Here is a 15,394-nt window from a genome sequence, read left to right on the forward strand (position 1 = left end):
TCACACACACATGAACATATATCAAGACTTAAGTTTACAAGGATTCACACTTGATCTATCCCATTAGGGATAAGACTTACTTCAATCTTTTTGAACACTTCAAATGTTCTTATTATAGTAAGGTCTTAGCCAATAGAATGAGGAGAGTTATGGATCGGGTCATTTCCAATCCGCAGAATGCTTTCGTCAAAGGTAGACATATTTTGGATTCGGTTCTTATTGCCAATGAATGGGAATCAGATCTGGGGATCTCGGTCTCTTGTGCAAGTTGGACATGGAAAAGGCTTATGACCACATGAATTGGAAGTTTTTACTCTACTTGCTAAGAAGGTGCGGCTTTGGTGAGAAATGGTGCTTATGGATTGAGCATTGTATCTCATCTGCGCGGTTCTCGGTTTTGATCAATGGTTCTCCATCCCGTTTCTTTGAGAGTTCGCGTGAGGTGAGACAAGGCGACCCTCTCTCGCCTTTTTTGTTTAACTTGGTTATGGAGGCGTTCAGCAGGATGATTAATGTTTCTATCAACAGGGGTTTCATCAATGGTTTTTATGTGGGAGCCGGTGAGTCTGATCGGGTTGTTGTTTCCCACCTCCTTTTTGCTGATGATACGTTGGTTTTTTGTGGGGCTGCCCTTGACCAAATTAGATTTATTAAAGCCCTTCTTATTGGCTTTGAGGCTGTCTCTGGGTTGAAAGTTAACCGGGCCAAATCTGTTTTGGTCCCTGTTGGAGGCACGGGTGAGGAGGGTGAGTTGGCTGGCATTTTGGGATGTGGCACCAGCTCTTTGCCTTTGAAGTATTTGGGTCTTCCTCTAGGGGCTTCTTTAAAGCTTTTGACTATTTGGGAAGACATGTTGGAGAAGATTGCGAGAAGGTTGACCCCTTGGAAACGCTCGTATTTGTCCAAGGGGGCTAGGCTCACTCTCATCAAGAGCACCTTATCCAACCTTCCTACATATTTTTTGTCTCTCTTCCCGATCCCCGCCTCTGTAGCGAATCGCATTGAGAAGATTCAACGGGATTTTTTATGGGGGGGGGCTCAATGACGAGCCTAAGATTCACTTGGTCAGTTGGCATGAGGTTTGTACTCCGATTTCTGAGGGTGGTCTAGGGATTCGGAGTTTGCAGTTGTTTAATCAAGCTCTTCTGGGGAAATGGTTGTGGAGATTTGCCAATGAGGAAGAGGCTTGGTGGAGAAGGATTTTAGTGGCAAAGTATGGGGTGTTTTGGGGCGGTTGGCGCTCTAAAGTTCCTCGTGGTTCGCATGGGGTGGGATTATAGAAACACATTTGTAGGGGTTGGAGGTTGTTTCACTCTCACTTTAGATTTGACCTTGGCTTGGGCCTGAAAGTCAGATTTTGGGAGGATATTTGGTGCGGTGAAATGTCCCTCAATGATGCTTTTCCCGGCCTTTTCAATATTGCTAGCAATAAGGCCGCTTCAATTGCGGATATCAGGGAGAGCATAAATGGTATGGTTCATTGGAATGTTACCTTTATTCGAAGTATTCAGGATTGGGAGGAGATGGCCTTAGCCTCCCTTTTCTTGCTCTTGTATTCGCTCTCGTTGCGTGGGAAAGGGGAGGACCGGATGTGGTGGATCCCATCTAGAAAAGGGAAGTTTGAGGTTCGCTCTTTTTATAGTAAGCTTATACTTGAAGAGTCCAACCATTTCCCTTGGAAAAGTATTTGGCGCACCAAGGTTCTTTCGAGAGTGGCATTTTTTGCTTGGTCAGCCACCCTTGGGAAATCTCTTACCTTGAATAATGTTCGGAAGATAGGTATTATTGTGATTAATCGATGTTGTATGTGTGAATTGAAAGGGGAGTCTGTGGATCATTTCTTTCTTCATTGTGAGGTTGCGCGCTTTTTGTGGGATGTTATCTTCTCTCGTTTCAACATGTGTTGGGTTATGCCTAGAAGCGTCAAGGAGATGTTTGCTAGTTGGGGGTCGGGTGGTAAATCCCGAAGTGCGGTAGTGTGGAAGATGGCTCCCTTGTGTCTTATGTGGTGCTTATGGAAGGAAAGGAACGCTAGATGCTTCAAGGATTTGTCGAGGAACCTTGAGGACCTTGCTCATTTCTTTTTGTACACGCTCTTTGCTTGGACGACAGGCTGGCTTGCCCCCCTAGAGATCAATTTCCCTGATTTTCTTTTTATGTTCTCTTCTACTTAGTCGCTCTCTTGTATTCTTCCTGTGTACTTGGGTTGCGCCCCTCTGCGCTCTTTAATGCATCATTACTTATCAAATATATATATAAAATTATACGCGTTTGTATGAACCAAGCTAAGCTTACACTAGTTTTTTTTTTTTTCATTTAATATAAGAGCTAAACTTTTGTTTATGCTTAGTTCATTTAATAGAAAAAACTGAACTCAAGTTGAATTTACACTAATCGGTTTTGCAGCTCTATCCTTGCGTATCCTGAAATCAATTTATGAGGTATTATATATTAGTGTGAAAGATTTGTAGAAGGAATCATCTAGCTTGGGGAAGGTGGCCCTTCAATTGTAAAAACTATTATGAAAGAAATTTAAGCCGGTTTTGGGAAATGTTTGAACATTTGAAAAATCATCTTATGTAGTAGAGACTTTTGGCCTTCACATTTTTCTATCATAAATTTGTTTCAATCCTAACATAGATATGCCTTTGGGCATGTGTTTTGTTTAAGTGAGAACAATTTTTGTTTGTAGTGCTAAATTTGAATTTATTTTTTGTTTAACTTTGGTATGTCAGTGCAAAGGTGGGGATTCAGAGGAAAAGAGCTTATCTATTTTTGTTACGGAAGATGGGTATGCTTCTTGTACTTTATCTATCTTATTAATTTTTGTCTTTGATTCTTAGCCGATTGCTACTATTTTTTATGCTGTGCATTTTTGAGTGTTAGGGGCTCTGCTTTATGGATGTGTTTCCGTGCTAAATGTGGATGGAAAGGTAGTACAACGGTAAGATGGTTTTCTCATCTGTGTTATTCATGCCTATTCCTAGTTGTGCCCTCTGAAATAACTAAATGCGAGGGTCACTGGCTAGTGTTGTCCCTTTGGTTGCAGGCCTTTGCAGATAGCAGGTCATCATTTGGATTGAAGAAAATAACCAAACTTAAGAATATAAGAGAAATCACGATGGAGAATCTGCAGTTAGAACCACTTTGTGACGAGGTTGTTTAAGTTTCACTTTTTTGTACCTCTTTCTCGTGTGAAATTGTTGTTGATTTAGAATGTGTGAGTGGTTCCTATTATAGCTGTTATTTGTCCCTAATAGTTTGCTTACTTATTTTTCTGCACAATAATACATTGTTCGTTGGTAAACATGTAATGGCAGTAGTTTCCTACTAAGGCACATTGATCAATTTATTGCTGATTGCATGGAAAATTTTACAACACCCATAGCTGGTTTCTAAAACCACCATTGGATATGAGATGGATCTTTATTGGATTTTGATCCAATGATGGTTTTAAAAGCCACCTAAGGGTGTAGAAAAATTGTGTAAAAAAATGAGAGTAAATGTAGCATTCATCGAATTTAAATATCACCTGGTCAGATGGCCCAAGGTTTGCTCTCCTATTTATGAGGGAGGATTAGGGATTTGGAAGTTGAGACTGTTCAATAGAGCCCTTTTAAGGAAGTGGCTGTGGCGTTATGTGCATGAGAGAGAGGCTAGGTGAAAGTTGTTGTGGGCGCTAAATTTGGCTGTGATTGGGGCGGGTGGTGCTCTATTGATCCCTAGGGTCACATAGGGTGGGGCTTTGGAAGCATATTAGAAGAGGGTGGAGGTTGTTTTCTAGCCATAGCAGATTTGGACCAGGAGATGAGACCAAGATTAGATTCTGGGAAGATGTGTGGTGTGGAGAGTCGAGTCTCAAAGAAGCATTTCCAGTTTTATATAACATTGCTTGTGTGAAGGATGTGCATGTTGTAGTTGATATGGATTTGCTCAAGCGGTTCCCTTTAGTGGAATATTAGTTTTATTCGTTTGGCTCATGATTGGGAAGTGGATGTTATGACTTCCTTCTATACCTTGTTGTATTCCAATAGAGCGAGAAGGGAAGTGGAGGACAAGCTTTGGTGGGCCCTGTCTCGCAAAGGGAAGTTTGATGTTAGATCCTTTACAAGATCCTTGCTTTTAAAGACAGTCTTCCTTTCCCTTGGAAGTGTATTTGGAGGACCAATAAAGTGGCTTTTTTCGCTTGGTCAGTGGCTCTAGGAAATATTTTTACCATGGATAACCTTAGGAAGAGACGTCTCATCGTGGTTAATAGGTGCTGCTTGTGCAAACTGAGCAAGGAGTCCGTTGATCATCTTCTCTTCCATTGTGAGGTCGCCAATGTCTTATGGAATGCTATCTTCAGTTGCTTTGGATTCTCCTGGGTTATGCCTTATCGCGTGGCAAATTTGTTTGCCTACTGGTGGATGGGTGGTTGCTCTCGGAGTGTTGTCGTGTGGAAAATGGTTCCTTTTTGCCTTATGTGGAGCATGTGGAGGGAAAAGAAATTTCGAAAACCAAGAGAGGACTTTGGAGGAGTTCAAGTTCTTTTTATTTTTTACTCTCTTTACTTGGACAACTGCTTGTTAGCTCCTTTAGTGATTAGTTTTATTGACTTTCTCATTCTCTTTTCTCCTTTTACTTAGGTGTCCTCTTGTACACTTCCTGTGTATTAGGTTTGTGCCCCTCTGCTCGTTTTGATATATACAATATTACTTATTAAAAAAAAAAAAAAACCTTTTTCTTTGAAACCTTGTATGACTAACTTGTCTGACAGCATTGTTGAATGAGTATGTTACCCATTGTTCTTTATGGAAGTCTTTGTGGTAACAACATTCTTAGACCCTTTTTCTTTGGTCGAGCATGTACAATAGCTAGATATGGCATAAAAGAAATTTGTAATATATTACCTATCTATAAGAAGCATTTCTTATTTTGTTAGTATGCTTATCTTTCAATTTTGGTACTATGGAATACTGAATCGAAGGCAGGTCCCCGACGAGGGTTTCAATATATACACATGACTAGTTTTTCCATTCCACTTACTATGATTTGTTGTTTACCATGTAGCTTGTCCTAGCATGTTTAGTTTGAGGAAATATCCTTAGTTCTTTATCCTTTTATTTTTTTGGATGATGGGAAACTCTCCATGGTAAGGCCACTTTGTGTACTCACCCTTGTCATGCAAACCTCAGACCCGTGCAAAGCGCTCTCTTACATGGATTGAGTTAGACTCCGGCTTCGCCGGCGGACTTGGCCCCAAGGAATTGTTCGCACCCTAGGGGATTCGAACCTTAGACCTGATGAGGATGCCACCATGACCAAGGCTCTTAGCACTTGAGTTTATCTTCAATGATTTATATCCTTGGACGAACTCACGGCCTTCTTTTTCCATACTCTCTACACATGGACAGCGGCTTAGCTCGCTCCTTTAGTTGTTAGCTATTTTGATTTTCTTGTTCTTTTCTCTTCTTCTAGTTAGACGTTTCCCTTGTATACTTCATGTGTACTAGGGTTGCGCCCCTCTGTGCTTTTGATATAAAATATTACTTATCAAAAAAAAAAAAAAAAAATTGATGAATTAAGTTGTAAAAGTTGATTGCCAAATGTCTGTCATGTTTGCTTTTATTTTATGCTTACTGCATGTTATAAGGCTATGAATGTATGCAATGCAAGCATTGTAAAATCATAGCCTCTCTCTCCTATATGATGAAAAATCTTCCTTATACGTTAGACATGTTTGTTTTTCTTTCGAGTCTGAGAATAGATTGTACTAGGTTGTGATGGTCTCACCTGCTACCTTTCCTATATGATGAAAAATCTTCCTTATGCGTTAGACATGCTTGTTTTTCTTTCATGTCTGAGAATAGATTTTACTAGGTTGTGATGGTCTCACCTGCTACCTTCTCAGTAGATTTATTTTGTTTGCCTTACACAATGTACTGAATATAATCTTATTTGTCTTATTTCAGCTAGTTGGTTATCTCGCTGAGCGATCAATAACAGAGGGAACACTGCAGAGAAACGGTGTAATGCAGAAGAGATATGGTGATCAGGTCCATGGCACTACTGAATTGAATGGAAACCTGATATCATATCGTTGACCATCGTTGTGTCTAGATTAGAAAACAATATTTATGTGCGCATTATAATGATTTGAATAACTGGTCCATAGAAGTTCCACGTATAAAAAAGAGCAAAAAACTAAATCAGTTGATGTATGAAGGCATAACTACCATTAGGATCCTGTACATGATATCTATATTATATGAAGAATTTAGTCCATTTGGTGAATTATGATTACATTAGCTACATTTGATGAGTATGGAATATTTAGAAAGTTTAATTTTATTGACTGAGTGAGAGAAAAGGGGTTGATGGTGTGGCTTGTTTGGATCATCTGTCCGGTTTCATTTCTTAGAATCCAACTCCCCAGTAGCATATATGACATTGTTAGTTTTCTGAACAATGAGTTATTAGAATTGATACTTAAGGTGAAGAAAATTAAAGAGGGGAAAAAAGAAAATAAGCTCATCTGTTGACTTCAAAGAAAATGGCACTTTGATTCTTGTCCATTGTGAAGAGAAAAGAGTGTAGTTTTTATCATGTGAAACTGAAAGCATGAAAGCTCAGTTCTATATGGCAAACTCTGGACAAGCTTATTTCTGTTCACATGGAAAATATACAATTCTGGTTGCTTTAGTCTAAATGTGACAACGATTGTCTTTTCTGATTGCTTGTGAAATTTTATTGGCAGATAGCAATTGCATTTACTTATTGGCGAAATAAAATGCTTGTTGGTTGCAAGTATCGGGATGTCAACAAGAAGTTTTGGCAGGTTTGAGCAATACTTGTTACTCTAGCTATCTAAATCAATAATTAACATGGAATGTTTTATACGGTGAGTCTAAAAAAAGCATGCTTGATGTGATAACATGGTATTTTGGGAAGATATCAAATAATCACCTTGGCCGGTGGTTACTTAAAGGCCTCGGTTTTTAATTTTTTTATAATTTCACTACTGAAGGTTATTCCACTTTTGCAATGCACCAGCCTGCCCCAGACAAATCGATAATGGAAAACTTATGAGATTACAATTATACCGTTAAGATGAGAAAGCTAAAAACAAGAAAAAAAGATAAAAAGATAAAAAGAAAAAGAAAAAGAAAAAGAAAAAGAACAAGATAAAAAAGGTCTCTGTAGCTGGCTTGGCGTTACCCATCAATGGTGGCCATGGCCACCCTGGAGGTTGGACCTCCTTCCTGGTCCGCTTTGGCCATGAAGGTACCTCCATGGCCATGGCCCTTTATGGCTTTGGTCCAACTCCTTGGCCACCATGGAGGTGGGGGTTGGACCTCCTGGCTCTCAACAGCCATAGAGGCTGACCTTCATTGCTGGCTCTCGATAGCCATGGAGGTCGAACCTCAATGTTAGCCACCATGGCTGTGGAGAACAATGGAGGAGGTTCAAATCTGCCAAGGAGGTTGACAGAAAATTGTATTTTGAATTGGGAGCATAATTGTATTTGTACATGCTTTCTATTATCAATTTATGGAAAGTGGAGGACACGTATTTCAAAATTTGGATAGCTCGAGGTAATGAAATAAAGAAAGATTGAAAAGCGAGGTCTTAAAATAAGAACTGGCCTTAGTACATGGTGGTTATTTGATATTTGTCCTATTATTTATTATAACCGTCTTTTAGACCGTTTGGTCAACGTCCAATAGGTGAAATTCTTTCAAGGAAATCTCATTTGCTCAAAAGCCTGATAATTGGATGATGAAAGCTTCTAATTGGTGTGAAATATCTGATGGAAGCCATCTGCTGACTATGGTAGTCTAATCAGGAGCCTTTTGTGGAAAGGGACTCCAGAAAATAATTAAATGTTATTATCTGTTTACTTAGGTCTGTGAACTTTTAACTATGTTGCAGTTGGACCTTCTACCTTGTACTAAACATGGACTTGAGATTCTAATGTTTTTTATATTTCCCCTTACCCATGTATTTCTTCTTTTGATGTTTGAAGTAGAAATGAATTGATTTTCTTATTTTTATGCTTTATTTCAGGAAGCAGACACTGAAAAAATTTTTTATGGGCTCGATGATATTCAAGGAAAAAGTGAAATCATCATTGTATGTCTTCCATTCTTCTGTCATATTAGGTGAAATCATGATGATATCACCTCATATTCATTATTTAACTTAATCAGTATAGGTTGAAGGTGAAATGGACAAGCTTGCGATGGAAGAAGCTGGGTTCTTTAATTGTGTGAGTGTCCCAGATGGTGCCCCTCCATCAGTTTCCAGTAAGGAGTTGCCACCTGAAGAAAAGGTGTTTGTCGTCCTTAAAATTCTGAGATGTCAGTTGAATTAATATTTTTATGATTGTTAAGTCTAGTCATGTTTCTGTTAAGAAAGTGTATGTGGCGGTACTCAACCAATATCAACTTGGTGCTTGACCTTGAAGTGTGCCGAAATGTCAGATATACTCCCATGAGGCATATTTCTTTCATCGAAGAGGATTTATTTTCAAAAAATTATCTTAATAGATACAACACATACTCCAACATCTACATCTATATATGTTCATTATTTTGTAAATTACTCCGACCTGGACTTATCTCCTATTTTTATAAATGACATTTTGTCCCTCTAATGTTTTTTCAAGTGTTTTCCCTAATTTTCCTTGTCATTTAACAAAAGTAGTTAGTAACGATTATCTGAGGTTAATGTGGACAAGAATTTAATTTGAAAAAAAGACTATTTTGTAGTTTGTAATGGCAGATGAATGGTTGTAATGGTGTACCTGTAATATGGATTACAACCTTCAGGGGTTGGAATGTCACTTTGAAAACAGGAAGTAAGTCTGGTATTCCTCCAAACCTTGAGGGAGTTTGTGTAATTTATCCCTATTATTTTTATTTGCAGTACCATAAGCTTCACTTTTGCTGCTTGTGTTCTTTTATGAATGAGAAGAATATAGTATAAGCTTCATTCACATGGAGTGATATATCTCCCTTAATTTACATTCAGAAGCTGTCTCTATATATGTGTTGTGCTGCATTCTTGTCATTGGATAGTTGTAATATCAGCCCCTGTTTGTGATGCCTGTTTAAATTTCCATCTGATGCCTTTCTTTGTATTTTGTAAACTAGGACACAAAGTATCAGTATCTGTGGAACTGCAAAGAGTACTTACAGCAGGTTGATTGTTATAGGTTTACTTTTTTAATTAGAACTTGTAATTTTATAAGGCTTTGCTTTTCTTAATTTATTGATATTGATAGGCATCACGCATTATACTTGCCACTGATGGGGATCTACCTGGTCAAGCTTTAGCTGAAGAGCTTGCACGCCGCCTTGGAAGGGAAAGGTTTACATGAATGTTTCCAGATATCATTTTTTACCATAAATCTAAAACAATCTCCAGAAGGCTTCTTAAGAATAACCTTCTGTTGACTGTATGGTTGCAGATGCTGGCGTGTAAAATGGCCAAAGAAAAATGAAGTAGACCATTTTAAAGATGCGAATGAGGTCAGTTATTAATATATGTATATGTACGTAATTAGTGATTGAAATTCATTGAATATTATATTATATTTTGCATTTTATCTTTAACTCATTACAAGTACCCTTGATCACTAACTAAAGGCCTTTCGCAAATAATTGTAATGCATGAAGCACCCAGGCAGAGTAGTGGGAATTTCATATAAAAGATGCATCAATATAAAATTTAGAGCGTGTTTGGTTGGACTTTCAAAAAACGTCTTCACTTTTTTATACGCTGAAAGTACTTTTCAAACATAGTTTTTTTTGGATAAGTAATGTTGATATAAAAAAAGAGCAGAGAGGCGCAACCCAATTACACGGGAAGTATAAAGAGAGAGCGCCTAAGAGGGAGAAAAATGAAAAAGAAAGTCAAAAAAACTAATCACAAATGGAGCTAACCAAGTGGCCGTCTAAGAGTAAAGAGTAAAAAGGAAAAAATGAATAAGTTCCTCTAAAGTCCTAGTGGAATTTTCAAAGCATCTAGCATTTCTTTTGCTCCATAAGCACCACATAAGACAAAGAGGAATCATTTTCCACACAACCGCACTTGGAGAACGCCCTCCCGTCCACCAGCAATCAAACAAGTCCCTAACCCTGCAAGGCATAACCCAAAGCAACCCGAACCGATTAAACATAGTATGCCAAAGAGCACTTGCAATCTCGCAGTGAAGAAGAAGATGATCGACTGACTCTCCGTCTTCTTACACATATAACACCATTCCACTACCAATGTTCCTCTTACGCAAATTATCGTGAGTTAGAATTTTGTCGAGGGCCGCAGTCCACCGGAAAAAAGCCACTCGCAACGGCACCTTAGTACGCCAAATACTCTTCCAAGGAAACACCTCATGGTCAAAGTTGGACAAGGCCTTATAGAACAACTGCACCTCGAACTTACCCTTCTTGGACGAGGACCAGCGAATACTATCCACAATACCAAGGGGGATCTTACAAGAGTACAATTGATCAAAGAAAGGAAGGACCATATCCATCTCCCGATCCTGGACGGGCCGCACAAAGATGATGTTCCACTCGACAACCCCATTTCCGATCCTGGACAGGCCGCACAAAGATGACGTTCCACTCGACAACCCCATTCCTCCGAGTAAAGTTATTCTTCATGTATTTAAAAAGTTGTGACAGAAGGAAGGAGAAGCTTGGAGAAGATCTTGAAGTATTCAACCGAAACACCATGTCGGGAGGAAGAAGATGGTCTGTGGAGGCAAAGGACTTCGAATTGATGGTGAAGGTAGGGGTTTCTGGCGTGAGGATTTTTGAAAGGAGCAAAGGGAAGCAAAGGTCCATCTTTATGTAGAAGGATGAGTTAGCGTGGTTGGTTCGTATAGTGGAGGATTTGGTGGTAGTGGAAGATTCGGAGGTCTTTTGGGATCAATCCAGAGCGGGTTATCCAAGGATTATTGTACAGCGTTGCTCCAATAGGCATGGGTGTTTCCTGACGATAGAGGAATTTGATTGGAGGCGAAGGATTGGGCCAGTCATTATTCTAGAAGGGCGCTTTGGGCAAGGTTGGGATCGTTTCATCTTGGAAGTGCGTTTGGCCAACTTGGCTCTCCGCGGTGTCAAGGCTGGAAAGAAGGGACAGGTGGTGAAGGAGGAGTTACGCTGAGGTGTTGGCAATGTCATTGAATCCAGCGGAGGACTGCTTTGGTCCCTGCACGAAGCCTTTGGTGTTAAATGATAAAATTAGAAACTCATGGAGCGATTGGATAAAGCCTCCAAAATTCCAGAAGTGATTCAACAATTTTCCGTATTTCTTTGCTTTCTTTGGATTTTGGAAAAATTGTTTTCAATATTTCATTCAACACTTTTCAGTTTGGGGAAACTACAAATGTTCTCCAATCGTTCAATTTGTTTAATGTACCCTATCAATCTACCATGCTTGGTTGCAAAGTCCCACTTTTGTTAAGATTTTGTTCAACCCTAACGGAGGGGTATAATGGATATTTCATGTTTTTTTTGATAAGTAAATGTAATATATATCAAAAGCGCAAAGGAGCGCAACCCACATACACGGGAAGTATAAATAGAGTGCGCCTAAGGTATAAATGGATATTTCATCCGACCCAACATAACAAAAATACCTCGTATAAGATAAAAAGTGTAGAAAAAGGCAAAAGTTTTAGAAAAAACGAAAAAAGCAAAAAAAAAAAAAAACTAAATTAAGGGTATAATTATATATAGAAAACTCGTGAACCACTACCAGGCCGTAGGTTGTGCGAGACCCACTGCTTGGCTGTTGGTTACCTCGAAGCGAGTTTTTGTATAAACTAAATTAAGGGTATAATTGTATATTTATAAATTTCATGGGGGCATAATGGATATTTTACATCACGTGTAGGTCATGAGATGCGCTTATCATCTGACTTAACAAAATTTCCTCACGAAGGGAGGGGGGGAGCAGTGCAAATTGAGTGGTAGATTGGTAGGGTATATTAAACCAATTGAAGAATTGGGGGACACTGCAAATAGGGTGGTAGATTGAGGGCAGTAAGTGTAGTTTCCCTTTTTAGTTTTTTTCTTTGAGAAACACTTTCCAAACATAGTTATCCAAATAAGTTTTCAAATATGGACCCCACATGACACTTCTCATATTTCATTTTTGAAGACACTTTTAGAAAACTTATCCAAATGCACTCTAATATTCTTTTACTATAATGAGATTGAGTTAGTTTTTGGGATACTTTTCTGTTTCTCTTGCTGCATGTTGTAGCATATCTGACTTTATGAAGGTCCTCACATGGAAATTTGTTCTGAAGAGACATTTTAAGTTATTATCTTGGTTATTTTGCTCTAATATCTCTATACTTATCCCTAGTAATTTTGCTCACAGGTTCTCATGAATTTGGGCGCCGATGTACTGAAGGAAGTAATTGAGAATGCTGAATTATACCCTATACGTGGATTGTTCAACTTTAGAAACTACTTCGATGAAATTGATGCATACTATCACCGAACTCATGGATGTGAGTTTGGTATCCCAACTGGGTGGAGGTCTTTGAACGAGTTATATAATGTAAGTAGAAACCTGCATTATAAAATATATAAAGTATATGTGCATTTTGTGGCTGTTTAGAGAGCAATTCTCTCGTTTATTGAGATTTTGTGTGTTCTCTCGTTAGCTGTTTAGAGAATTTTTCTAGTATGTCTTTGTAGTTTAGTAAAGTGTCCTTTCCAACTGACCAAGGAGGTGGATGTTAGTTTGAGTGTCGGCGCGTGGGGCCGCGTGTTAGGTGTTTGGTGTTAGTTTTCAGATTGTGTCATGGCTGGACCGAGGAGGTGGATGGTGGAGTCCAAGGAGTTTGAGGTATTGCTCAAGGAAGGGGCTTCAGGAGTGAGGATTTTTGAGAGGAGCATTAGAATCAAAAGGTCCATCTTTCTTAAAAAGGATGAACTAGCCTGGATGGTGAGAATAGTGGATGATTTGGTGGCAGTGGATAGTTCTGAAGTATTCTGGGATCAATCCAGAGCTGGATACCCCAGAATTATTGCCCAGAAGTGTTCTAATAGACATGGTTACTTCCTGACAGTGGAGGAATTCGATGGAAGAAGAAGATGCGGCTCGATCATCATCCCTGAAGGTCGTCGTGGTTTTGGGTGGGATCGTCTCATTAAAGAATTGCAAGTAGCTAATTCTTCTCTCTGTGATCATCGAGGAATCAGTGAGCGTAGAGAGTTTAGGGGAGAAAAGGGAGAAAAGGAGGCGAAGAAACAGAATAGCTACGCGGAGATAGTGCGACTGTCAACGAAGGCAACCCAGAAAGACTCTGAAGTCTGGCAAGAACCAGGTCGGCGAAGCTATATCAACAAGAGCTTAGGTCCGAAGAAGTTCCAAGGTCCAACAATGGCTCAGGGAGTTTCGGGGGGGTTTCCAAAGGAATCTGTTATGGCTCCGATGAAATCCTCCTGGCCGGCGAAATCTGCTCGAGGTCCGGCAGAGCCTCGCGTGAACGATACGATATCTGGAGGTTGCGTAGAGTTGATGAGAAGAGGTCCGGCGAGTGGGTCAGCAAAGTCGGCAGCGCAGACTGTGCAGTTGTCAGTCTCTGATAGCGTGAAGGGAAGGGAAGGGATGGGGTACCATGTTGGGCAGACCTACTCTGAGATAGGCATTGAGCTCCTCAACGTGAAGGAGACGTTGAGAAGTCTGAAGTGAGAATGTGACGTGGGAATGTATAAGATTGACAGGGCGATTAATCAGATGAAGCTTAGTGGGCTTGGGCCGGGAAAGGAGGTAGCTGCAGGTCAGGGGAAGGCTGTATGGAAAGAGAAGGAGAAAACTGGGCCGGGAGGAATAACAAAGAAGACCAATAGCAGGCTGAAGTTGAAGAAGAAGGTGATGTTTAAGCCAAGAGGTGTCGTGGGCTCTGGTGTGGGCTGTAGTTTTAGCCCATCTCAAGATAGTCTTCATTCTCAAGTTGGGCTGGTGATGTCGGAGGCCTCTGGGAAAATCGCGACTGGATCGCGAGTTCTCACACCTTCACCGGCACGCTCGTTGCTGGCCGCCAGAGAGCTATTAGGGGAAGGGGGGGTTGGGTCAGCGGCAGAAAGGATTCCCAGGTTGTCTGTCGGCACTTCCGATGAGAAGTCAGTTCTAAAAAATCCCGCATGCCCGGCGGAGGAGTTTCAGCCCACTGGTAACGGACTAACTCTTCTAACCTATAGGAGGAGGAAGGCCGGGATGCAGAGAAGGGACGAAACATGGATGGGTTCGCTAGAAGCCTCGATGTCGACGTCTGGGCAGTTGAAAGGGCTACTGGGACTGACGTCGGAAAAGCCTCAAAGAGTGCCGGAGACGTTGCTGTCATCGGAGGAGCAACAGATGGCGCCGAAGAGGCAACAGATGGCGCCGGAGAGGTCTATGGAGACCGGCGTGGCTAGGGAGGGGTCGTTTCTGGCCACACGTCAGTTTCTGAGGGGGAGTCCCTCTCGCTGGAAGGTTGGTTTGGCCGTGGGGGAGTGGGCTCAGCAGACTTGTCGGGGGGAGGATAGGAGTTTGGGTCAGTTGGTTTAGTTTGGGCAGGAAAGGAGGGACCCAACACCGGAATTGAAGTTTTTTGGGTCTGATTTAGCCTTGGATGGGGATAGAGTTGCTGAAACAGCAGGTTTGGAGGATTTAGGGTCAGACACGATATCATCCAGCTGGGTAGTTGAAAACTGCCTTAATTTTTGCCCAAAAGTTGGAGTTTCTGATGAGGGGAAAAAGGAGGACTTGGAAGCTCTATTCAATGCTATTGAAGCTTCTAGAAGGCAGTACGATTTGGATTTGGGAGGTGTTTCTGCAGGTGTTCCTGCACTCAAAGGTCTCGGAGAAATTGAGGAAAGTGAGAGGGTTACTTTGGTGGATCATGAAGCTTAATATAGTAGTATGGAATGTGAGAGGGTTGAATGCCCTCAAAAAAAGGTTGCGCATTAGGGGTCTTTTGAAAGAATGGAAGGTAGATGTAGTGTGTTTGATTGAGACGAAGATGGAGACTATCTCCAGAGAGGTGATACATAGTCTTTGGGGAGGTCAACATGTGGGGTGGAAGGTTAAAGGCTCTAATGGTTTGTCGGGGGGGATGTTAATGATGTGGGATAGGAGGGTAGTGGAGTGTAAGGAGGAGTGCGTGAGACATTTTTCTTTGGCTTGCTCTTTTCAAAATGTAGAGGATAAATGGGTGTGGGCGTTTGGGGGAGTGTATGGACCGAATGAGGAAGTGGAGAGAAGGGCACTTTGGGAAGAGTTGGCTGGTTTGATTGGGATGTGGGAGGTTCCTTGGTGTTTGGGTGGGGATTTCAACATTGTACGCTTTCCTAGTGAGCGATCCAATGATTCTTACTACTCCTTGGGCATGATGGATTTC

At 40.7% G+C, this 15,394-nt stretch overlaps 1 protein-coding gene across 2 annotated transcripts in view; it reads left to right on the forward strand.

The window, feature by feature from the left end:
* LOC132182329 (toprim domain-containing protein) overlaps positions 1-15,394 on the forward strand; it is a 36,262-nt gene that overhangs the window by 6,537 nt on the left and 14,331 nt on the right. For both annotated transcript variants that reach the window (XM_059595540.2, XM_059595541.2), the window contains 11 exons: positions 2,736-2,791; positions 2,887-2,944; positions 3,050-3,157; positions 5,955-6,038; positions 6,740-6,820; positions 8,050-8,115; positions 8,198-8,314; positions 9,138-9,185; positions 9,269-9,354; positions 9,455-9,515; positions 12,382-12,564. In XM_059595540.2, the coding sequence (XP_059451523.2) occupies positions 2,736-2,791; positions 2,887-2,944; positions 3,050-3,157; positions 5,955-6,038; positions 6,740-6,820; positions 8,050-8,115; positions 8,198-8,314; positions 9,138-9,185; positions 9,269-9,354; positions 9,455-9,515; positions 12,382-12,564 (948 nt within the window). The remainder of the gene's footprint in view (positions 1-2,735; positions 2,792-2,886; positions 2,945-3,049; positions 3,158-5,954; positions 6,039-6,739; positions 6,821-8,049; positions 8,116-8,197; positions 8,315-9,137; positions 9,186-9,268; positions 9,355-9,454; positions 9,516-12,381; positions 12,565-15,394) is intronic.

This window comes from Corylus avellana, chromosome 5, assembly GCF_965113065.1.
Source record: "Corylus avellana chromosome 5, dhCorAvel1.hap1.2, whole genome shotgun sequence".
NCBI lineage: Eukaryota > Viridiplantae > Streptophyta > Magnoliopsida > Fagales > Betulaceae > Corylus > Corylus avellana.